The sequence below is a fragment of the Magnolia sinica genome, chromosome 9 (genome assembly GCF_029962835.1).
Source record: "Magnolia sinica isolate HGM2019 chromosome 9, MsV1, whole genome shotgun sequence".
NCBI classification, from domain to species: Eukaryota; Viridiplantae; Streptophyta; class Magnoliopsida; order Magnoliales; family Magnoliaceae; genus Magnolia; species Magnolia sinica.
Genome location: NC_080581.1, coordinates 1,349,253 through 1,374,844, shown reverse-complemented (window position 1 = coordinate 1,374,844; position 25,592 = coordinate 1,349,253). Strand labels below are relative to the sequence as shown.

The window sequence follows — 25,592 nt, the reverse complement described above, 5'->3', positions numbered from 1 at the left end:
ACGGACAGGTGCAATATCCAAGCCGTCCATTAGGAAGGTCTGACCTTTTAGATGTTCTTACCCAAAAATAAATTCAGCTGGTGGGCCATGATGGTTAAATAAGGTACGTCCAGCTGCTGTGGGTTGTGACCGTCCCAGTCCAATCCCCTTTTTCTTTCTGGAGTATGCCCTGTGTCCATTTGGTAGCCCATAAAAAGAACGGTCGTGATCACCAAACATGCTGCAATCTGTTTCCCAAACTCGCACTCGAATGCTGGTTTTGACAGAAACACATGGGAGTAACATTTTAAGTTGCACATTAAGTGCAATCCAAGCCATCCATCAGATGGGTCACTCACATGGGGCACAATGGACGGCTTAGAAAATCTTGGCGCTTTTCTTATATTCATCTATTGTTTCCCTATGATTTTATATACATAGATATATATAAAGGACATCTACATGGTTGGGCCCACCTGATGGATGACTTGGATTTCACACCCATGTGATCCACCAGCAGGTGGTTTGGCATTTAGATGGGCTGGCAAATACTCATGTGTGGGATTAGATGACCTCTAAAATGCTTATTTAGACTGTTTTATGAATTTTTTGTTTATAAATGATGAAAGATCCGATGGCTAGGATCATCTCTAGCGAGATGATGAAACCATGGTCAGTGCTATCAATGCGCTGAAAGATTCAAATCACATACACTTATTTGAGAAATGGGGAGATTGTTTCATCGAGAGCAATTTTTTCTCTCAATTCTGCTGAAAGAAAGATTCATAGGTGGCCACCCTTGGTTTAGATTCAGGCTGCTCCAACTCGTCCATGAAACCAACGGTCATCCTAAGAAAATCGGCCATGTGCAATCGCCTCCATTCCTGAAAATTATTTTTTTAAAAATAAAAATAAAAAGAAGAAGAAGAACACAAATACAGAAAAATGTTAGGAAAATAACATTAAGGTTGTCTTCTTCCCAACGCCAACTTGAAAGCCAAGTTTTAAGACTTGATATGTTGTGAGCAATGTTCGAAGTATCGATGCCGTTACATGTATCGTTGGCTGGGGATATGGAAATATGTATCAATAGTGCCGATATTATCGCTGATACTAAGAAATGTATCACTGAATGCAGGGAAAATGGTAGAATTTCTCAATGAAACTTCAGAAGATGCTAAAATACACATATTTGAATATGTAGGATCAAATAATTGCAAAAAAAAAGACGTGTGGATAATAAATTTTCCATTAATGGGGCCTAAAAGCATGTACTGTTGATTCAGGGAAACATTGGGGAACCGTGGGAAAAATGGTGGATGCATCCATCTTTCCATTCATTCAACCATCTACCAATACATGCACATACATACAAACACATGCATGATCCAACCATCTATGCATGCATACGTAAATACAATACGATGGCACATTCAGATATAGACAAATGCATGATCCATCCATACATGCATGCATAAACACATACAAACACACACACACACACACACACACACACACACACACACACACACATCCATCCAACCATCCAACCATCTATCAAGATACATACTAATATTGCCAATTTATCGATATTGCCAGAAATATGTTTATTTATTTATTTTTTAAATTCCCATTATTTTTTTTTATTTTTTTTGTGGGTTGCATGATGAAATGCATGTGTATATGTATGTGTGCATGAATGTATGTATCTTGATAGATGGTTGGATGGTTGGATGGATGGATGTGTGTGTGTGTGTGTGTGTGTAGCCGATACATTGGCGATACAAGTGACATATGGAATTTACAAAGTAAAAAACAATGGCGATACATACCGATATGTCGGCAATATATCGTCGATACCTTGAATTTCTGATACTACCAATGTTATCGGTATCAACAAGTTAGCGATATTAATGATAATAGGCAATATCGCCAACATTGGCGATGCTATCAATAATAATCGATACTCGGAACAATGGTTGTGAGTGACATGCACTGAGTTGGACAGAATTGGTTCAACATTGTGAGTCAAAATTGAAAATAGGGTGCAACTCGGCCAAGTCACAACTTGACTTGGGACCGAATGATTCAGTCCAAGTAACAAGTCTTAAAACCATGCTTAAAAGCAACACAATTACAACTTCGAGCCCAACCATCGCTTGGGAGCATGGATTTGGTTTCTGACTTGAGAAACCAAATCCTGGATTTTCAAGCCTAAATTTTGCATTCTTTCAGTTGCATTTGATAGCCTGGATTTTCAATCCGAAGGAATCCAGAAATTATGTTCAGCAGCCTGGATTTTGACTCAAGGGGTCTTGAAAGACAGGAGGAGAGAGCAGTTATGATAGTTGCAGAGAATTGAAAATCCAGGATTTTGCACCCCACCTTTTTCTCTTGGATTTCAAAAAGGGGCCCTTTTAAGGATTCTCAATCCAAGTTGGATTGAAAATCCAGGACTCTGGAGGGTGCCAGGCATGATTTGGATTGAAAATCCTGAATTCCACTTCCCAACTACCTGAAATCCATGCTGCCAAATGACCCCTCAATGGCTAAAATTACAATTTGGTTATTTTCCTCTTTATTTAAGTTGTAAACTTGTAATTGCAATCCAACTTGATGCTTCACACAGTTTGCCAATATGATGTGGACACATAAAGAAAGACAAGTTCAAAGAAGACCAATCACCTCAAAATCCCACTCTCCATGAAGGCTTGGATCATTTTTGTTTCCCCAGACATATGCGTGAACTTGTAATTTCTCGGAACCATCCTGCAACATCCCATTGTTCTCTCTTCAGTAACATAGAACCATGGTTAAAAGACTGGGTGACTCAGCCCGACTCATTCAGGCCTGAGTCAAATTGGGTCCGAGTCAGTAACATAGTCCCAGCTACATGCTGTCGACTTCTTATCATGCTTGGCAGAATTTCAACTACTAGCTGCCTACCTGGCATCAACCCTCCTTTACCAAGGCTGGGGACTGGGAAGAAAATTGCTGCCAGGTAGAGTTCCAAACGAACATCCCTCTTAAAACATCGAGCACCAAGGGTCAGTGCACTCAGTGAGCATCAAGAGTAGGTGGTTGTGCACGTTATCTCCCACGAGTAACAGACGGTTAACCAAAATAGGTGGTTGTGCACATTATCTCCCACGAGTAAAAGACGGTTAGCCAAAATCTAGCATTTCAATTATGCATCATGGATTGACAACTTGGACAAGTTGGATACAACTCGTCCTAATCGAGTCAGATTCAGCTGGACCCAATCTGGTTTGACACCATGAGCTACCTAGACGAGTCACCACCAACTCAGGCAAGTTGCGACTCAACTCAAGATCAGATGAGTAGGACCAAGTCATGGAGTCTTAAATCCATGAAATTTATATGGGTTTTTCTTTTTTCACATAGAAAGACATGGAGGACTGCAAGATACTTGTTTGGTAACTGTGGCTGGTGAATATAAGAATTAATGTTGATTCGAATACTTACTATTAATGAGATCTCGACGTTTTCTCTTTCATATTCAACGTCTTCAAATGTGTCCAAGACATGTAACTCAGGATCAGTAATACCCAAGAGAACCTGCACCAAAAGGAATGAATAGTGCTTAATCAGTCCGACTGGCCTTCTGGGATTGGCAAAGGGATCAAACCCCTTGGAGCAAAAATCAACAGCACAAACATGGGTTTTGCAAACATCCCCACTTTCATGGGACATTAGCAACATTCCCCAACATTTTAAATGGCACACAGGGTGACCTATCATCGATCTGAGCCATTCATTCATTCACACAACTAGGAGCAAGCCATGGTGCAAAAATCATGCCAATCGGGTGATCCTAGGCATCCAATCAATAGCTTGGAAATGGACAGGCAAGATTGAGCAAAAAAACAAATTAGTGCCAATCATCATTTTGAAACATCTACTAAGTAGATCCCACTTTGTATTGTTTATGATTCAAAGTAGCGCTTTGATTTGATTATCCTCACCATGTGATTTATGGCTCATGAACACCGGATAGTTGTAACAAATTGGCACCATTCAAAGAGTTAGGATCATCTAATTGGCATGATTCTTACACCATGGCTTGCTACCAACGGTACTATTGAATGAACTGTCACCCATGTCCGTCCCACATGGCATTCAAAAGGTTTGGGGATGTTGCTAACGTCCCCATGAAGGTGGGAACATTAGCCACACACACACACACATATTTAAAAGCAACACAGTATCAATCTCTCCATGCATGATTTGCGGAGAATATCGTTGATGGGTTTGATGTTTGGTTTGAGGTATAGGATCCTCGAAATGAGGCTTTCATAGTATACTTTGGCTTTTATTGTTGGCAACTTGGACTGGACCATGTGCTCTTAAAATTCTCCTCAATGAGACAATCCTAGCATTTCAATTTGTGGCCTACAAATGGACACTTAGAAGAGAAAATGCATAAATAAACTACATTCAATAGGGAAGAAAAGTTCTAAGATTGGTAGCCAGAATCTTCCAATCTGGGAGATTTTTGGGACATAGTAAATCCATGTCACTTAAAACACAACAGACATGTTAGTGTATATACTTGTGTACTCCTGCAGGACCACCATACTTGATGCAGGACAATTAGCCACTTGCTCTAAAAGCTCGAACCCCCTCATGGGCCCCACTTCACATGGGTTCCACTTTACACGGTTCACCCACCCTGAGTGTGTCCCCACATCCCACAGGCTACCCCACTCGAGCCCGGTGTGAAAATGCCCCTACATTAATCACCCTCAGTGAGGAGTCTAGAACACGAGACCTCCTACTCTAATACACTTTTATATAGGACAATTAACCACTTGCTCTAAAAGCTCGAACTAATAAAACATGGTGAATCAATCCCTTTATCCCATAGCCCAGGCCTCATATCAAATGGGTTAGGACCTCGGCCGAACCCCCTCGTGGGCCCTACTTCACATGAGTTCCGCTTCACACGGGCCACTTGCCCTAAGTGTGTCCCCGCATCCCATGGGCTACCCCACTCGAGCCCGGTGTGAAAATGCTCTTGTATTAATCATCCCCAGTGAGGAGTCTCGAACACAAGACCTCCCGCTCTGATACCAATACTCTTTTACCATATTTTCTTGCATTCTATTTTTGCTTATTCTCTTACCATTTTTGTACAACATTATTGATTATAAATCAATGGAATGGGAGACAAAGAAATCATCCCAAATTCCTTGAAATATCATGGTATCAGAGACAGGGTGTTGAAAGCCCTAACCCTACTAGCTCTCACTCTCTTTTTTCCCTTGAAAATCATCCCCTTTATTTATTTATTTATTTATTTTTTAGCCGCAAGCCATCATCGCTGTGCACCATTAGCACAATTAATTCCAGCCAAATCTAGGAGTTGTTTTCGTCGCTGTGTTGACCCGTAATCCCTCTTGCTCGTTATCGTAACAATTCTACTGTAACTCATCCTATTGGTAACTATGTTTCTTATGATCACTTATCTTCATCCTTCAATGCTTTTCTTTTGTCCTTATCTTCCCTAAGGGGAAGGCTGCAATGGTTGATGAGATGCACACTCTCGAACAACAAGGTACTTGGGAGTTGGCTCCTCTTCCTAAAGGGCGAATTGCCGTTGGTTGCAAGTGGGTTTACACTAACAAATATAACCTAGATTGAACTATTGCTCGACATAAGGCACGGTTGGTTGCCAAAGGTTTTACCCAAAGCTCTGGAATTGATTATCATGATACATTCTCCCCCGTTTTAAAGATGAAATTTATCCACATTATTCTTTCTAATACTACCCATCAACATTGACCACTCCATGAATTAGATGACAAGAATGTCTTTCTCTATGGCGACCTTCATGAAGAAATCTATATGCAGCTGCCTCACGTATTCCATCCTCAGGGTAGTGACAGAAAAGTGTTCCAGCTTAAGAAAGCACTATATGGTCTCAAACAATCTCCACGTGCTTGGTTTGAGCAGTTCAGTGCTTCTATTCTAAAACTTGGATTTCTACGATGTTCTGTGGATCATTATGTCTTTGTCAAGGAACATGACAGTTCTACTACGATTCTTACAGTGTACGTGGATGATATTGTGGTCACTAGGAGTAATTCTGACGAAATTACTGCGATAAAAGCAATTTCTTACAAATGACTTTGAAATTAAAGATTTGGGCCAATTGCGATACTTCCTTAGCATCGAGGTTGCTCGATCTACCTGTGGCATCTTCATATCTCAAAAGAAGTATACTTTAGATCTCCTTGATAACACAGGCATGCTCGCATGTCAACCTTCGAAGACCCTCGTCGAAGCCAATCATCGGCTATTTGCTATTCAATCCTCTCCTCTAAGTGATCTTGAGCAATATCGATGCCTTCTTGGGAAGCTTATCTACCTAACAATCACTCGCCCAGATATCGTTTATGCTGTGATTGTTGTTAGCCAGTTTATGCAACAACCATGCTCACACCATCTTCAAGCAGCCCACCATATTCTTCGTTATCTCAAGAAAGCTCATGGACAGAGTATTCTATATTCTAATCATAGTCATCTTCACATTCATGCCTATTGTGATGGTGACTGGGTTGGTTGTGCGACTGATCGTAGGAAGTATCCGGCTTTTGTGGGAGAAATGTTATTGACCACTGCTCCTTTAGGCTTAGTCCAACCCATTAAGGTCTAGACGATTGAGCATGGCTCGACTCTAGTATTTTTTGCCCCTTGGATATATTTCCTTCTCTAAGCTATCTATACAGTTTCAGTAACAGGAATCAATTGCAGGTTTTAATGGGATGCCCATTTTAAAGATTGAGAATGAGTGATCTAATTTTGTTGGGTAATTGTGATTTCTATCATTGCGGTTAATCATTTCGTTTAACTAGAGGAGCCCACTTTTGTCCTACATTGAGTTCTGGGTAGTCTCCTTCCTGTTTTTATCACTGTAGTTCAATCTTTGCATCTATTTTTAGTGAAATCTCTGTTGTTTGCTCAAATAATAAAAATAAAGAAAAAGGAAAAAGGAATCAATCAGAACGAATAAATCCAGATAGGCGCAGCACAAATTCAGTACTCTTTCTTTCCTTTTCTTCTTCTTTTTCTTCTTCTTCTTCTTCTTCTTTTAGGAAGTATTCTGACTTATTTTCCACATCAATGATGCAAATATAGAGGAAAACTGCTCGCAGAAAACACAAAGCTCTACATTTTCTCGTCTACCACACATGACCGCAAGATATGGGAATGTAATGATAGAACAGTTCATAAACTTCAAGGAAACTTTGAAATAAGTCCTCAAGAAAGACACCTTATTCATAAGAAGTGAAAACATGGGTGGAAATATTCAGAAACAAATGTAAGTTTAACCTATCTACTACTGAAATGAGAGATAGCATCAATGACTAACCCTTCCAGTAACTTTCTTGTTTTCTATGGGCAGAATTGCTGGATAAACACGCCCCTTTATGCTAAACCTGTGGCTGAGAAATGAAAACTCATGTCACTTGGATATATTTTTGTGAAATAGGTTTTTCTTCATATAACTGGCCTGGCAAAACAAGCATTCATTTTTCTGTATAGATACAAACTTTCAGCCTGCTAATAAATCAATAGAAATATCATATCAAAAGCCTTCAATTTAATTTCAAGTAACATAGTTTTATATAGAAATCTAGATGAAAGGAAAATAGAGGAAGTGTTGAAATAGAAGTTGCTTTGCTGAGAATAACTTCCAACAGAATATCCTGACCGTGTTGAGAAACAGTGCTGTAACGTTCGGGTCGCATCAAGGTTGACCTGAATCCGACACATTATTAACTGAGCCCCAAGATCCGGATCTGGGTTGGAACTAAATTTGGATCCATGAAGGATTAGAGACTCCTTCAGCATAAAAGGAGTCTCTAATCCCAACAGGGCCTGAAAATCAACCATGCCGCCATTACCATCACAAACTACTTCCACGATTCCAGCTAAAATGGGGTTGCAAACAAGCACCCATCAAAGTTAAATTTGAAGACGCCAACAGAGGGAGCTTCCCAAGCAGCTGTTGACTTCAGAGGTTTCCAACCACAGCCTATAATATCCTCACAATTGCTCACAAACAACGAATGAAACAATCCTTCAAAACTGGTGACTGCTTTAGCCCACCATGTGATAAGTATGAAGATTTTATTCACTGGGATGCGCACAGGGATGACTTACCCTGGAAGATCATTTTGTTCTGCTCGGGCCGCATAGACCAAAGGGCGGCTTCAACTATCATACTCCAGAGGCAGCACCCATTGGAACCCCACATCAATAACAAACACCCCTCAAAGCATGTTGAATCTAGCATTAACCGCTACCCAAACCTCTCTCGCACAAGGACAGTGAATAAGTGGATGATCCACCCCCGAATTCTCTTTTCTTTCTTTCTTTTTTCTTTTTTTCTTTTTTTTCTTTTTGTCCTTTCTTCTTCTTCTTCTTCTTTTGATAGGTTAGGTGAGCTCAAACCTGAGACCTCAATGTTGAAATATGTTGTGTCCACCGCCAATTCTTCATTTTAACAATCACATGCAACATGTCAGGGATTGCAACCCCCGTTTTTTTAGATGATCCATCATTAATATTTTGTTGAGGCATGCAAACAAGACGAAAGCTCTAACCTTATATAGCACCAAAGCTTTCCAAATCTTGGGGAAGACATTGTGTCGTTCGAGCTTCTACCCCCCAGCAGTCTCAAGAGCAATTAACAAAGAAAATACTACCTAGTTCAAAAACCCAAATACGCCCATTCACTCCCCTTCGAAGAATGTAAAAGTTATCTAAAGATTCCAGCAACTGTGTCAAGCTATAAATTTCCTCATCTTTCAGGTTGCACCTAAAAGGGGGACTCCACGCCAAACTACCAAACGCCTGCTAGAAGAACTGATCCATGTTGCAACCTTTGTTGACAGTGATGAAGTATGAGGAATCAAAAGCATTGGCAGAAGGCACTTCCAGGCACCACCCGTCTTCCTAGAAATGCATCTTATCTCCTTTGCCTACTCTGAAGCAGAGGTACCCATTGTAGAAATAATGAGACATGGAGATGGCTCTCCAAGTATTCGAACCTGCCCTTCAGGGCACACATTTGATGTCCCATGCCGTATTTCAAATTCAAAATACTCTTGACAAGCAATGATCACTGTTAGACAATCACCACCACCAATTACATGGTAGTGAGATATTAACTGTTATTATGTCCCAAATACCCAGTCCGCTACAGTAAATTGGCCTGCAGACATCCTCCCATGACACCAACTGGTATATATGCTCCCCTTCACCATCTTTCCAGAGAAAAATCTTTAGGATGGCCTCAATTCTTCTAGCAACAGCAATCGGACATCTATAATTGACAGAAGTTACACTGGACTGCTGGCCAACACAGATTTAATGAGAACAATGCCTCTGAGAGAGAAATTTTGCTTATATTAGATTTTCGGTTATTCAATCCACACCTCTTCCCAGACAATTGAATACCCAAATGCTTCAGCGAGAATTCAGCAATATCAGACCGGATGGTGTTCGCAGCAGCCACAATGTGATCCCTTTCCATATTAATCCTTGAGATTCTGCTTCTAGATAGACTGACTCTCAGCCCCAACACTAACATTAAAAAAATAATAATAAATAAATGTCCCTGAGGCCATGCGCTTCTTCCATTGAACTGCCGGCAAAAAGTAAATTCATCTGCATTCGGAACGTAGGTTCCCCCCACTTCCCCATCACCCACATGTATACATATAATGAACACATTCTTCAATATATCTGGATAAAGACAGCTACAATGGAAAAGAGCATAGTAGAGAGAGGATCTCCTTGCCAGATTCCGTCCTCTTTCTTGAAGAAACCAGCCGGGGACCCATTGATGAGAACTAAAAAATAAGGAGAGGGAATTCAGCCTTTGATCCACTCTAGCCATTTAGCGTGTATAAACCCATTTGCTCCAAGAGATAAAACAGAAACCTCCAATTAACAGAATCATATACTCTTTCCACACCGACCTTGAACAAAATAACTGACACCTCTTCTATTATGTTCATTGATCATCTCATTGGCAATAAAGGGGCCATCGAAAACAGGCCACCTTGGGTTGAAAGCACTTTGGGATGTCACACCGCTGATCACTTTCCCTCCCAGCAGGGACTCTAGTGATCACCTTATACACACTTCTGGTTAAACTAAATGGTTGGAAGTCTACAACAGCCTCAGCTCCTTCCTTCTTTGGGATTAAGGATATGAAAAACACCCCAAAAAGTTTATCCACAACAGCACGATTGTGGAATTCATGAAACACGTCCATGATCAGATTTAGCAATGTTGAAAGAAGACCAAGAGGAACCCATGAGGACCAGGAGTGCAGTCACCCTTTAGCATCAAATATAGCATCCTCAATTCATCAGGAGAGAAGGCCACTTCCATATCAGCCAACTGAGAAGCCGATGTGGAATCGAACTCGACTCCTTCCAAATGCTTTCTCCATGGTAATACATCCAGAAGAGAGAGAGAGAGAGAGAGAGAGAGAGAGAGAGAGAGAGAGGATCAAAGGGGTCTTTTGGATGCCATTAAAATCCTTTGTAAAGGGTTTACAAGTAGTGTTTGGATAGGAAAATTTGGGTGTAAAGTGTTTACAAGTAAACACCCCTTTTTTTTCTTGGCAAAAACCCCATGTTATTACAGGTAAAGGGATTACACTTGCAAAGACATTACACATACAAGAGAGCCACAAACTTGCTTTTGAGGCCCACCACATCCCATCCATCCATCATGTGCATCCCAGACATGCCAGAATATAAACAGCTTATGAAACTCGTTACAGGGGTAACATGTTTGTAACTTAAAATTTTACAAGTATCCAAATGAACCCTAAAGAAATTAATGAGGCTGTTTCAAATCTCCTCTTTACCATAAACCATGACCCCCCAACATTGATGGATGAAATAGAGTCCGATCTTCTACGGCCACTACAAGTCTGCAGATTTTTAGGTCAACCTGACTAGTTGATTCTCTAGAGGGGTAAATGGGTCAGATCTAAATGAAATGAAGTTGACTAAAATCTGACCCAAAATTACCAATAGGATCCTATGACCTACACCCAGATCTGACCCAACAAATCCTAAATGCATGTCCAAACCCGGATCCTTGTCAGGCCTGAACCATAGGTTAATGGGTCGACTCGACCCATTGACAGCCCTATTGTATTGTGCAATGGTTCTCATCAGAAGTTAGAAAGTGAACTAAAAGCCAATGGCTGCGCCAGAAAAATCATGTACTGAAACAGTAATGCCTGAAATGTGTCATGTCTGATATAACTTTCTCACTGACAAGTTCATGTATTATTTGCACATATAATCATCATCATAAGCCTTTGTCCCAGCTATTCGGGGTCAGCTATCTGGAACCTGCTTCACCAATCATATTCAAAACAAAATTTCGAAAGATTTCTTAGGAAAACTTTTACAATCAGCTGCCCAACTGACTTCAACTCTTTTCCTCACTCGGGCAGAGGGTCCATGAAGAACGGAGAGGTGTATGCACTTGGCAGCAAGGTTTAAAGTATAGTCCAAAACCAGTACTTATCGCCCGATACTTACCGGTATCGCCCACGAACGATATGGGTGTATCAGCCCGAAACACCCCAATACGGGCCGATATGTAATGGCATCAGTCATGAACGATACATTATATAACACACTCATTTCAAACCTCGCTTGGCAGATGTTGGTAATTGTTATCATGGTAAAGATTTATTTTTCGTAAGGAAGTTGCAGTTTGAACAATACAAGAAATATCAACTGATCCAAATCCACATAATAAACATAAGAAAGTATAATTCAGTATGGTAAATGGAAACCGTTCACCAAATTACCCTTGACCCAAAAATCAAACAAGTTTCAAGTCGAACCAGCGAGTTTTGTAGCTATGGTTGAAATTGGACATTGAATATTTTTCATTTTTCACCATCCGAAGAATGTTCCCAAATCCAATAGTCAGAAAATCAAATAATATTAATTTCATAAAGCATCTAAACCAGGACCCATAATTTGAATTACTTATATTCCACATGCAATTTCTAATTAATTTCCAAGAGCCAGTGTATCATGTGTCAAGCTCTGCCAGAGTAGCAAATATTTTTCTCATATTGATAGCTTCCTCCCATGAAAAATAACCCAAAAGAAGAAGAAGAAGAAGGAAGAAACAAATTACACACTCCATCACAACCAAATCATAAAAACAAAACAGACATAGGCAATAATAGAAAGAATGAAAGAAAGGAATGAATGAATTTCGACGGTCTGGATTGAAAGAGAGGGAAGAGAGAGTTACTAGCCATTGAGGAGAGCGGGAGAAGATTGTGGGACCCGTTTCAAGAGCGCCTGTACGACCTCGTCTTCCAATAGGCTTCCGTACACAAAGACGCTATGAGCAGCAGATGCACTCATCTCTTCTTCCCGACGAACTCCAAATTCCGACCCTTTTGGAAGTCGAGTGGCTGAAGTGACTGGATATCGTCAGCCGGCGAAACGGATCCTCAACCGTTTCACACGTGCCTTAGATAACATGTGATCAAATCTAAACCATTCGGTTGGTAGGACCCACTAGTAGACGATGAGATTTGTTGTGTGGTCCTGAGCTCTGATTAATGGAAGCTGTTTTGACCATCCGTTTGATGGGGTTTGTTAGTTACTCACACGTGCAGGAACCGTACACATCCACACGCGGGCCCATGTGTAGCAACCTGACACTTGTGCGAGATCTGAGTTTCCATCAGATGATCTACATTGGCATTTTACATCTGGTCATTTCAAACCTCTGGTGGGCCACATCATATGAAAAGTAATTTTAACCATCAATTTACTTCGCCCATTGTACCCACCTGAGAAAGAGTGAAAATGTCTGATTTTTTAGGCAGAAGATCCAAGCGTTATTTCCAACCTTATGGAAAGCTCAGATCTCACACACGTGTTTCATACGTGTGCCTGTGTTTGGGAGTGTTCCCTATTGAGAATATGTGAAGTTAAAATATGCCTCTGCAGTCTTAATCCTAGCTGTTCACAACCTTTGATCCATTGCTACATGTTTAGCAGGAAAAGTCCATGGATCAGACATCGGGACCGTCCAATTAACGTTATCTCTTTTCTTTTCTTTTTTTAATCCTGACCGTCCATAGTAGGGGCTACCAGATATATATTCAAATAGATGGTCAGATTCCCCAACCTCAGCTACATTGCCAAGACCAGTATCTTGCCAAAGGATGACACCGGGTTGAAAGCTAGGTGGGGCCCACTGTGATGTTTGAGGGAAACTCCCCCGTCCATCCGTTTTGTGAAGCACATCCAAAACTCAAGCGGGCCATACGACAAGAAACAGTGGGGATAGAACGCCCACTGTTGAAACATTCTCCGGGCACCAGTAGTTTTCTTTGTATCATGCTCAACTTTGTGTTTTCGGTTCATCCCAGAGGGGAATGACCTTATGAACGGTTTGGATGAAACATAAACATCAAGGTGGACCCAGGGGAGAATTCAACAATAGGCATTTCCCTCTCCTCTTTTTCCCCCTGTCGCGTGGGGCCCACTTGAGTTTTGGATCCACCTAATTTGCAAAACGCGTGGATTTCTCACAAACATCACGGCCGTCAGGCAATTCTTGTGGAGTCGGGGGGAATGGCCACAATTGGGCCCCATCGTATCCAGAAGGGCTTTCACGACTCGATCAGAAATGCCAACTGGGCCAATAAGAAACGCTAATTCATGTAGGTCACTCCATGCCAATCTCACCCATTCATTTCTCACGGTCCAATCCTAGGTGGACCGCATGATTCATCTTCAAAATTGTCCATCTCAGCAAGCATACGAACCATAGATCCCAACTCTTAAATTAGTGGCCTCCTAATAGACAAGGATCATTTGTGGTCCATTTCCTTTACCATTGAACGCAACGTCTATACTAACATATACCGTGACTGATAGGGACATCTTTACCCCCCCTAGGGCCTGGAAATTTGAATAATCAAAGGATAAAATAATACATTTATAATTAGAGAGTCGGGTATTTTGAGAGATGAGAAATGTGGGCTGGCTTTCATTTCTTCCAAATGCTCCTCCACTCTCCCTCGAGGGATGGCCACACCCAACAGATATCATTCTCAACATAATTTTTCACAAGCATAGCATACATGGAATCAGGAGCCCAATCACTAAACATTTATGCCTGAAGCACTGCCTGCAGTTCGTTTAACTAGAAATCATTCTCAACATAATTTTCACCAGAAATGATTTTTACCTGAAAACGAAATGGTTCGCAAGCAAAAAGATCTTTGAGAGATTACAGAGATTTGAAATGGCATGTTCCCCACAATATCATTTTAAAAGGAAAACATGTACTAGGAGCATCATATTACATTGTCTAGTAACCACCATTCAATCAGATTAGATGCTCATGGGCTCAGGGCTAGCCGACGACACTATGTCCAGCAATGAATTCCGTGACTCCAATTCTTCATGCCACAATGGAAGAGCATCACCTGGGTAGAAGTTCCTTGTGACACCTTCCGAATTTATCTGCACACAAACAAGCATCTAAGCTTTCATGTACAAGATATAAACAGGATGCCAACTGCATTCAAATGACAATCATTTTCATTCGCTTGACCAATTCAACACCATTCAAATGACAGATTATTGTGTTTGAACAGATTTCTCAGACAAGAACTAGAACCAAACTTACAGGTAACTGAAAAAGAGAACTGAGGCAGTGCATGCATGAAAGAAATACAAGAACAAGGCCAAGTTCCATATTCGGTCCGAATGGGGAACTTCCCTGTTTGGAAACTTTAGTTCGTAGATGTGGGACCCAGGTTGGCCCATCCAAGCCATTAATCTGATGGGCCCCATCATGCACGGAGCATCTCTAACCTTCCCACTGTTAGCATGCAAATACGCAATTAAAAAGAAATGCACAAACAAACTACATTCGATGGAGGAAAGATCAAAGATTTGAAGGCTAGCGTCTTCCAATTTGGGAGATTTTGGGGGAATGATCCATCCATGATCGGACAGTCAGATCAATGGCTTGGATAGACCAACCATGGGACCCACATCTACAAACTAAGTTCTGAAGAGGGAAGTTCCCAGTTTGGAATGAAAAGAGAACTCAGCCTCCTAACATATACAAGATAACAATTCCAAACAAATGCTGAAAACTCAATTGATTTTCATATCGAAGCAAGCACACCCCAATATAAAAAAAACACATTGATTTTTATGTGCACATGATTAGGTTAAAAAAATAAAAAATTGAATACAATGCTGATGTTCGAAAGGGATTGCCATCAATTTTCAAAATCTGGTTCAGGTGGGATTTGGAAACATGCTTTGGCACGATTGAAAAGGGCATACACAATGAAACTCACAATAACAGTCCGAATAACACCCCCGCTTGCACCATCTCGAGCAATGGCAAGAGAGACTGCCTTCACCACTAATTTCTGCGTCAAAATAAGGACAAACAAAGTATCAACATTATTTCCAACACCAATATTCATAAGATAGCATGATGCTGCTGTTGAAGAACATGAATTCATCATGATTTCTACTAGAATGAAAAGCATATAAATCATATGGAATACAAATCTAAAATAGATATGGACAGGAATTATCTTTAAAAAACAACAAATAAAAAATTATAGCATTTTATCAATATATCCATTTTACAAACATAAAGAATGTACATACCTCAGCTTCATCTTTGCTCATTCCATCCTTCCATTCTTGATCAAAGAACCCATACAAATAACTGGATCCAGATCCTATAAAATGTAAAATATTATAAATCAGCAATTATACAAGTGTGTAGCATAACATCAAATTAGAAACTGTTATCCAAAAATAAGCTTGAAATTAGGTAAATTGCAGCCACCAATAAAGAGCCCAAACCAAGCATCAGGTCCTACATTGCTTCATACCCAAAATTCATACCAAACTCCTGACGCTTGGGACTGGAGGAAATTTTTGAAATAAATAGACAAACAAAGGATGTATAATTGACTTTTTTTATTACCATCCATTTTTTTCCCCAAAGTCATCCACAGAAAGCTTCTGATTGTCTGAGAGTCGGTGTGATTTCCAGGGTATGGTACATCCGAGACAGACCACACTTGATGCTCAATTTAGATCACGTGCATGTGTGGTGTGCCACACATGTGAAAAGTGACTCACTGATGATCTTGAGCGAAAGAAAGTAGCAAACACTATAGTCCACGAACAAAACCCTAGATATGCAAGGCATGAAATTCTAACCAGTTATTCAAATTTTAAAGAATCATATTAAAGACATTCAAAGGGTTATAAGTACATAACAAAAAAATAACTTGTGAAACAAACAAATTTGCTAATTACACAGTAATTTGAATAGAGTAATCCTATTTGACAAGATTGTTTTTTAGACTAATCCTATTTGACAAGCTTAACAACCAGGGAGTAGCTAATCCTTCAAATCCAGAAGTCACGGAAGTCCAGCAGCCTAATGATCAACCACTAATTCCATAATAGCAAGGAACATTACAATTTGTAATGGGATAATGAGCATGAATTAATCCTTATAGAAGCTACTCCTTTGGTACAGAGTATGGTGCTTCACATCGTCTATTGTGTTCAGCATTTCTGCAGCACAAAATAATTCATTTGAAACAACAATATTTTTTTGAGAGGTTAAAAAAAAAAAAGGAATTTATTATTGAGATTCAAAACCAAGTGCCTCAACAATATACACTTATCCTCGATTCCTTTCTACTATACGATATATATTGTATTAGGGGAAGTTCATTACCTATTTATTTATCTTGATAATTTCTCAGGTTTAAGTAGCAAAGAGTTACTTATGAGAGACAATAAGCTCATCACATCTTGCAGGACAGCTCATTTGATTTCCAAATCAATACATGACATATCAAATATTCAGCAAACCGATAAATTAACAGGCTTATTTTCTTTTCCCAATGATACATATCACCTTGCTATTTCGCCATAGAAGTAATTTTGCAGAAGCTAGATCATCAAAGTCGTCAACATTTTCTTAGGGTAAGAAATATCATCATCATCATCATCATCAAGCCTTGTCCCAATTATTGGGGTCAGCTACATGAATCCTTAAGGGCCTGTTTGGATGATGGAGTATTGCGGTAATGTGATGTAAAACTCACATCATTAGTCCTCGTCTTTGATTGGATACTGCAGAATGTCAAATCATGACAATCCCTCGGAATTCACAGCATCATATGGATTGGTGGACATGTTGACATGACAGTTTCGTAGGCCCCACCATTATGTATGGGTCACATCCACACCGTTCATCCCTCTTACATGATCATTTAATGGAATGAGACAAAAAATGAGGCAGATTCAGAGCGGAAATGGAGCATACCACAGCTAGCATGGTTATTGAACACCTGCCATTGAAAACTTATTGGGGTCTATAGAAGTATTGGATCAAGCTCTTTTTTGGGGACACACCCTAAAATAATGTTGCAAAATTGATTAATGGTGTGGATTTAACATATTTTGACAGAATTACATCAAAGTATATCCAACCAACCAAAGTACTTTACGTGTCCAAAGTGGATTGCAGGGGGAGTATTGTATACAGTCACTACTTTATATTACTTTTGACTATGGGAGTAATGATAATCATTACTTTTTTTTACCATAGATTACAGCACATTCTTGTTGTTTCCGCAAATCCAAAACACGTCCTGAGAGTAAGAAAAATCTAGATCCAAAAAAAAAAAAAAAAAAACACGAGCAGTGAAAATTTAGGAAAATGAAATCACTTTCATAAATATAAGGTTAGGAGGTGTTTGGAACAGGATAAAAGAAAACCACGAACAGATCCTGTTTTGCCTGATCAGCAACAAAATATATCAGCTCCAAATAGCAATCTATGAAGGTTAAAAAAAAAAAGAAAAAAGAACAAAGAATCAAACAACAGGATCTCTTTTCTTTTTTCTTTTTTCTTTTCTTTTTTTTTTTTTTTTTTGAGAAAATAACAAAAAAAAAAAAAAAGGATTTTATTAAAGGAAATCCAGGATGCACTGGGGTCCCTATACCGGAATCTCTCTTTTTTTGGGCCGACTAGAACCTGCAGGTGCAAGAGCTACAGCCATATAAGAATCTAGATTGCTCACTGATAATTGTGCATTCATGTCACCATCATAAATTTCATCAATTAATCAGCAGGATAAAGAAGAAAATGCGAATTTTACAGTAATATGACCAACAGTTGCACATTTCTATTTGCTTTACCTATCAGGGGGACAGTTACATTTCACTCAAAATTTTGCCATTTGAAAAGAAATTCAAACAAGAAACTACATGAAAACATTAGAGTGAGCAACCACACATGCAGATGCTAAACTATTCCTTATAAGATGGCAGATGGAGGCCAGCTATAAATTGAAAATGTACACAATATAGTGTTTTGGTAATGCGCTTCAAAAGGAACACAAATGCAAACACAAGTCAATGTTTCAAGGAGATGAGCTTAAAATGTGGTCACAACCTCCAATGGTAAATGGTTGCTGGAGAATTGTTCCACCAAGGGGCACAGAGTATATTTGACCTCCTTCATACTTGTCCCACCCACCAACGATCAGTCCAGTTTGCAGCATGTTCTGAAAATTGCAGCAAACTATGAGAAACTAGGCCGTAAGTAACAAAGATAACCAAGAGCAAAACAAACTACAAAAGGAACTAATTGTGAACGACAACTATAAGTCCTTGCAAAACTCGAATACACTGCAAAACAAAATGAGTTTTTGCTTCTAAGTAACTGGAAGGGAAGCAAAAGAACATTGCGAATGCATTGCAACACCCTCAAATGTGGATTAATTCAGATGTTTGCGTAAGGTGTTCTCATGGGTGCCAAGCTTCTTGAAATTGTGTTTCAGCAATCTAGCCTTCTAAAGATCTCATAGCTTACTGTCAAGCACATTCCATAACAGGCACCATCAAGAAAGCCATTTCCTTCTTTCTTTTTCTTTCCTTTTTTCTTTAGATAAATAATTTGGGATAGTAAGCCTTTTGATAAAATAAAAAATAAAAATAAAAACCATCACAGGACCTAACATCAAAAAGTAATTCATGATCTCAAGGCTGAAAGTTACCTTATTATTGTAAGACAATAGCCTAACCAAGTTAGCAGCAACCTTGACAGTCGCAGGCTGCCCAAGTTGAATTCTACACCCCAAAAAAAAAAAAAAAAGTTGAATTAGCAAGTACTGTGTTAGTAAACAAAATATTGGGCAGCCTACTAGTTTTTTTTTTTTTTTAAGATGAAGAAATCATTAAAAACCAAAAAAGCATATATAGCAGACTTCGTAGGGGCAATAAAGGTATGGTGCACATGGTTTTTCTTGGTCCTGTGGGCAGGGGAGGAGAACAAAGCAAAGCCACTGACTCATAGAGAGGGTTTAAGGATTTTCACAAAGGACTTATCCAGCCCTCTTAACATGAAAATAGATTCTTTGAATGTTATCGGGTGGGCTTCCCTCAAGAAATCTTAGCATTGGAAATTATCCTATGTTTAGCAAAAAATTAGACTTAGCATCTAGGATAAGATTTTCGTTTGACCGGCAGAGGAGCCAATGAGACCATCAATAGTCTAGAGAAGTGAGGCAATCAGCTTGTGTGTATTGAGAATTATTTCCCTTTATCTTGATTTTTATCCTCCACTTTTTACGAAATTGTTATTTTCAACAAAGGAAACAAAGAAATAATGCAATTGCCATTATCAGGTATCATGATTGTATGTGGAATATAAGCTCTTACAATCAGCCAAGAGAGTGGTATATAACACTGGTAAACTCGACAGACCACCATGAAGACAGAACCAAGTGTCATAAGAAACAAAAACAATATCAATTAACTCACGTGTGTTGATGGAGAAAGTAACGGACGTAATCAGAGACAACTTGGGAATCCGCAGCCTGCAGGAAATTTGCGAAACAAATAAGGAAAAAAAAAAAAAACAATAAAGGGGAAAATAAGAATCTCCATAGCCAATAGTTGAGCTGTTACACTGAGGCAGAAAATGGAAGATGTGAACCATAAGAGGAGAAATCTACTAGAGAGGAGATTTCATCTGCTATGTATGGGGTTCCTTTATGAGCATCCAATACTCACGGTATGCCCACCTAAAGTGCCCAATCAATCTTTGTCCATATTTACAGCAAACACGCATATTTAAGCGCCCCACCAAGAATTAGGACATTTCTTCAGCTTTTATTTATAAAAATAAAGATAACATTTGAGCTGAGAGAAAATGGAAAATAAACCAATAACCAACAGTAAAGTTATATGCTGAGAGAATCAAATACAAACCATATAAAGAAAAAAATAATAATAATAAGAGCTTTTGTCTGTTATGTATGGGATTCCTTTATGAGCATCCAAATACTCACAGTATGCCCACCTAAAGCACCCGATAACTCTTTGTCCATATTTACAGCAAGCACACATATTGAGCGCCCCGCGAAGAATTAGGACATTTCTTTGACTTTGCTTATTAATCAAACAATTCAAACTGTGCCTTAGCAAGTAAATAAGATAGAGTTTAATGTGAAGGCAAGGTATCCCGTATCGATATCGGTTGGCGTAACGGTACCCTCCGAAATCGATACGGATACGGAGGTGTAACGGCGATACGGGGGCGTAACGGCCCGTAACGATGCAGTTTTTATTTTTATTTTTGCCAAAAAAATATGAAAAAATATGGATTAAATCCGGAATATTCTAAGCATTCCAAATATGCATTCATTTATAAATTGGAACATGTTTATGGTGGTGTAACGGTTCACTCTTTGGTGAGAAGTTGTATCGGACTGTCTAATTAATTTTTGAACCAGGTAACCTGAATTTGACTACAAAATTTATATATTTAATTTTCTAAATTTCTAATTTATATACTTAACAATTTGATATCATTTCTCCCAATAGTTCTTTTAAAAAATGAAATTAAATTCAGGTAGATGGCGTTGCCAATTTGGGGCTGACTTGGAGGACCAATCTATGCCCCAAATTAGCCTCAAATTCATGCAATTTATTGTCATTATCCCACTTATGAATTGGTGGACATTTATTGGATAGTGAATCATGAAAAAAATCAAAAGGCCCTATTTTAAAAAAATAAAAGTCCACAAATTAACAATTAAAACTATTCAAACAATTTGATTTTGGCATTGTGAGTTAGCAATTACAGTCCATAATTTAATTGGTAAATTTTAAGTTAATATGTCTCATGTACAATTTTTTAAGGGCCCAAATTAGGCGGGACTCAGATTGTGAAGTGTAGCACACGTGTCAAAGTTTTTTGGGCCCCACCCGTGATGAATGTGGTATATCCACACCGTCCATCCGTTTTGCCAAATAATTTTAGGGCATGAGCCCAAAAATGAGGCACATCCAAAGCTCAAGTGGACTGCACCATAAGAAACAACAATAATTAAAAGTTCACCATTAAAAATTTATTGGGGGCTACAAAAGTTTTAGATCAAGTTGACATGTGTTATATCTAAACCGTCCATTCATTTGACGAGTTCATCTTAAGGCTTGAACAGATTGGATGGAAAATAAACGATATGGTGGGCCCTACAAATTGTTTAACGGTGAAAATCATTATCTCCGCTGCTATTTTTGATGTGGTCCAGACGATCCTTGGATATAATTCATTTTTTTGGTGGTGCTCTAAAATGATCTCTGAAAATAGATGAACAGTGTAGATATAATAATTACATCATTGTGGAGCCCACGTAACTTTGATCTCCTTTAAACCGTTCGTACAACTCGGAGCTCGAGGACTGTCAGCGCTCATCTTAGCATGACACGTACCTCCAGCTGGTGCGTGGTACACCTCCGAAAAAAAAAAAGGAGAGAGGGAAACCGAAAAGAAAAAAGAGGGAAAGAAGAGAGAGAGAGAGAGAGAGAGAGAGGAAGAAGAAGAAGAAGCAGTAGCAGCAGGAGGCCACCGCGCCGCAGCCGCAGCTTCCTGAGAAGAAGAAGAAGAAGAAAAGAAAGGGAAAAAAAAAAAGGTAAGTATTTTTTTCTCTTTTTTTTTCTATTTTTTAAGGCCCGTAACAGCCGTTACGAGTCAGTAATGGCCGTTACGGTAACAAAATCGGGGCATTGCCCATTACGCCCCCGTATCGCGTAACGGACCCCACCGTTACCGTTACATATCAGCCGTTACGGCCGATACGTAACCGATATGGGACACCCTGTGTGAAGGTAATAATCATATACACATCAAGATTGGTCAGCTCGCTCAAGTCCACTCAATTTTGAACCCCTACCAAGTCAAATCAGAAGGAGATAAAATCGGTGCACAATCAGCCAAGCATTCCCAAGTTTTGGAATGACTCTGATTTGTCTGAGTGAGGAAACTACAGCAAGTTGTGGCATTTCACATGGCCTTTGTTGAACGTAACTCGGCGAGTTGAACGCGTCAACTTGTGCTCAGGCTAGATAAACCGCTGAAATAGTGATGGACTCACAGTTATTGTGCTTATTATGTTAAGGTTTTTTTAATGGGAGATACTAGAATCCCTCCTATATCCCCCTCCCACTCTCCCATCTCACGCCTCTCTCGCATGTCTAGTGCTCAGTGCTCCTAGTATCGAATGTTGGCAATCAGCTCTTTCCAACAGCTACACAACAACAGTGGCAAGTTTCCAAAGTTAAAGCATTTTAGTATGTTTTTTTAACCATCTTTGTATTCTTCTTCACCCATACCCCATGAATCATGATGTGATTTTCAGTATTTGAAATTCTGTGGTTAATTATGCTTGAATTGTAAATTCTTTGAGTAATTAAGTTTTTTATATTTATATGTATTTTCTATAATTAAAAAATTATTTTAATTGGAAAAAAATTATATTTATACGTCGACAGTAACGGGCCAACAGTAAAGTTATATGCAGAGAGAATCAAAGACAAACCATATAAAGAAAAATAATAATAATAATAAGAGTTTTTGTCTGTTATGTATGGGATTCCTTTATGAGCATCCAAATATTCACAGTATGCCCACCTAAAGCACCCGACAACTCTTTGTCCATATTTACAGCAAGCACACATATTGAGTGCCCCGCCAAGAATTAGGACATTTCTTTGACTTTGCTTATTAATCAAACAATTCAAACTGTACCTTTGCAAGTAAATAAGATGGAGTTCAATGTGAAGGTAATAATCATATACACATCAAGATTGGTCAGCTCGCTCAAGTCCACTAAATTTTGAACCCTACCAGGTCAAATCGGAAGGAGATAAAATCAGTGCACAATCAGCCAAGCATTCCCAAGTATTGCAATGACTCTGATTTGTCCGGGTGAGAAAACTAGGGCAAGTTGTGGCATTTCACATGGCCTTTGTCGAACGTAACTCGGCGAGTTGAATGAGTCAACTCATGCTCAGGCTAGTTAAACCGCTGAAATAGTGATGGACTCAGTTATTGTGTTTATTATGTTAAGGGTTTTTTAATGGGAGATACTAGAATCCCTCATATATCCCCCTCTCCCACTCTCCCATCTCACGCCTCCCTCGCATGTCCGGTGCTTGGTGCTCCTAGTATCGACTCTTGGCAATCGGCTCTTTCCCACAGCTCCACAACAATGGTGGCAAGTTTCCAAAGTTAAAGTTTTTTTTTTTTTTTTTTGAAAGGTTAAAGCATTTAGTATGTTTTTTGAAGCATCTTTGTATTCTTCTTCACCCATACCCCATGAATCATGATGTGATTTTCAGTATTTGAAATTCTGTGGTTAATTATGCTTGACTTGTAAATACTTCGAGTAATTAAGTTTTTTATATTTATATGTATTTTCTATAATTAAAAATTTATTTTAATTGGAAAAAAAAAAATGACTCGACCGACGCCATCTTGACCCACCTTAGTCAAGTTTCATAGGTCGACTGAGTTGAGTCCGAGTCTCAAGTCAGCAACCCTTTATACAACTTATGGGCTCAAACACCATGACTAAATTGAACCAACAACAAATACAGATAACATTCAAAACCAACCCACAAAAATAAAGAACCAAAAAAAAAAAAAAAAATTGGCACATACTCATTGCCACTTGCCAGGCCAATGCAAGGAGAAACAAATTCACAATCACATTCTATTCCCAAGATTATACCCAATTCTGTGAAATGCAATTAGCCACTTTAAGTGATAAATAGAGATCTTACAATGCAATACGCGTACACATCCAAAAATTTTGTACAGCATGTTTGAAATGAGTGTATGAGGTCAAAACCAAGGCTACCATAAGAAAAAAGGCAATGCCTTGATGCAAGCCACAGCCTTCAAGCAATGAAATTGATATGATGGCATACAATGCACTGCAAAGCAAAACAACACATTTTTCTTGTCCTAATAACCACAAAGTGCAAGAGGGCGGCCGAAACCTCGGCAATTAAGACCATTCACCCAATCCAATGATAAAGACCATATAAATGGTAGGCCTTTCCCATTAAATGTGGATCATTGGCCATATCCATTTGCAAAGCTCGGGATTGAGATGTTAATGGGCATGGTTACATCCCGAGATTGAGGCCCACCGCACGAACAGTTCAAGTCATAAGGTCCTCTAAACTGTAATACTTCCAAAATAATTGATCCGACAAACTCAACAGCGTGTGAAAGAGAGAAACAGGCAATACCGATCCCGACCGGCAGACATAAACATTATCTGTCAGCTTCGTGATCTTGTCCGATGCGCGATTAGCAACATACATCCCTAACAACATGAAGAGTAGACAATATCAGTCTCAAACACCACATACAACCCTTTCTGGACTTCCGCTAGCACAAATTTATTATTGAAAGCAGAAAGGGAAGGGTCCATTTCTCAAGAGAGTTGGGTCTAAGAATCAAATTCCAAATAAGAATGGCATAGAATTTACACATAGCACAAACATTAGTTGCAGAAAACATAAAACAAAAGATCTACGAATCTGATACAAAGAAAACCAGAAAAAAAAAAAAAAAAAAAAAAAAAAAAGAAAACAGAAAACAGAAATTAGATAGAGAAAGAGAAATAAACTTGCCTGTGCTTGTTCTGGAATCGGCACCAAGAACAACGCCGCCATCATAGGTTACTCCAATAATCGTTGTTCCCATGGAATGGGGTGCGTTCATATCGAGATCCATGGTAGTTAGCGGATCGAGAATGAGGAAAATGAAACCCCAACCCTAGAAATGGGCTTCTGTTCGTGATTTTCTTCTCTTTACTTGCAGAAGGAGAAAAAGGGTGAGCGGAAGGGACAAATCAAGAGCTGGAAGGGTTTTTATAGCGTAAAGCTTTGCTAGGTGAATACGCGTGTAAAAAAAAAGCTCGTGTACACGCCACACGTGCCAGCATGTGAAATAAGTGCGTGATCCAATCCATCAATCAGGTTGGTCCGAAATTGTATATGATTTTCCTAAAATAAATAATTTTACAAGTAATGTGGGCCACAACATTGAAAACAGGTGGATGGATTGGAATTCAGGCAATTTTTAGAGCCGTACATTTTTCTAAAACTTGTGACCCATTTGACCAATGGATTGATATT

General features: G+C 39.2%; 2 protein-coding genes and 3 non-coding genes across 5 annotated transcripts; all 5 read right to left on the bottom strand.

Moving 5' to 3' along the window:
• Positions 1 to 548: 548 nt before the first annotated feature.
• On the bottom strand, positions 549 to 12,510 carry LOC131256602 (AIG2-like protein D). The gene is made up of 5 exons (XM_058257522.1): positions 12,316 to 12,510; positions 7,376 to 7,448; positions 3,466 to 3,558; positions 2,665 to 2,748; positions 549 to 863 (listed from the first exon to the last, which is right to left on the bottom strand). The coding sequence occupies exons 1-5, from the start codon at positions 12,429 to 12,431 to the stop codon at positions 741 to 743; spliced, it is 489 nt and encodes a 162-aa protein (XP_058113505.1). The 5' UTR covers positions 12,432 to 12,510; the 3' UTR covers positions 549 to 740.
• Positions 12,511 to 14,175: 1,665 nt separating this feature from the next.
• LOC131256599 (proteasome subunit beta type-6) lies at positions 14,176 to 25,308 on the bottom strand. The gene is made up of 8 exons (XM_058257515.1): positions 25,086 to 25,308; positions 24,699 to 24,775; positions 19,917 to 19,972; positions 19,151 to 19,223; positions 18,547 to 18,658; positions 15,726 to 15,799; positions 15,404 to 15,478; positions 14,176 to 14,552 (listed from the first exon to the last, which is right to left on the bottom strand). Exons 1-8 carry the CDS (start codon positions 25,186 to 25,188, stop codon positions 14,421 to 14,423), a joined length of 702 nt encoding a protein of 233 aa, XP_058113498.1. The 5' UTR covers positions 25,189 to 25,308; the 3' UTR covers positions 14,176 to 14,420.
• LOC131257269 (small nucleolar RNA snoR103) lies at positions 20,131 to 20,233 on the bottom strand. Its single transcript, XR_009177277.1, has one exon. It is a non-coding gene; the product is annotated as a small nucleolar RNA snoR103 (small nucleolar RNA).
• LOC131257268 (small nucleolar RNA snoR103) lies at positions 20,408 to 20,511 on the bottom strand. The gene has a single exon (XR_009177276.1). It is a non-coding gene; the product is annotated as a small nucleolar RNA snoR103 (small nucleolar RNA).
• Positions 23,021 to 23,124, bottom strand: LOC131257270 (small nucleolar RNA snoR103). The gene has a single exon (XR_009177278.1). It is a non-coding gene; the product is annotated as a small nucleolar RNA snoR103 (small nucleolar RNA).
• Positions 25,309 to 25,592: the final 284 nt, after the last annotated feature.

What these genes read in the sequence shown, in the direction of transcription:
- LOC131256599 (XM_058257515.1), bottom strand. Translation starts at nt 25,188, where the DNA reads ATGGATCTCGATATGAACGCACCCCATTCCATGGGAACAACGATTATT. An exon ending in TACTTTCTCCATCAACACAC is followed by an intron (nt 19,224 to 19,916) that starts GTGAGTTAATTG and finishes TTTGGGGTGTAG; the next exon opens with AATTCAACTTGGGCAGCCTG. An exon ending in GTGTTATTCGGACTGTTATT is followed by an intron (nt 14,553 to 15,403) that starts GTGAGTTTCATT and finishes GTTTGTGTGCAG; the next exon opens with ATAAATTCGGAAGGTGTCAC.
- LOC131256602 (XM_058257522.1), bottom strand. Translation starts at nt 12,431, where the DNA reads ATGAGTGCATCTGCTGCTCATAGCGTCTTTGTGTACGGAAGCCTATTG. An exon ending in ACAAGAAAGTTACTGGAAGG is followed by an intron (nt 3,559 to 7,375) that starts GTTAGTCATTGA and finishes CTTTTGGTGCAG; the next exon opens with GTTCTCTTGGGTATTACTGA. An exon ending in ATGGAGAGTGGGATTTTGAG is followed by an intron (nt 864 to 2,664) that starts GTGATTGGTCTT and finishes AATAATTTTCAG; the next exon opens with GAATGGAGGCGATTGCACAT.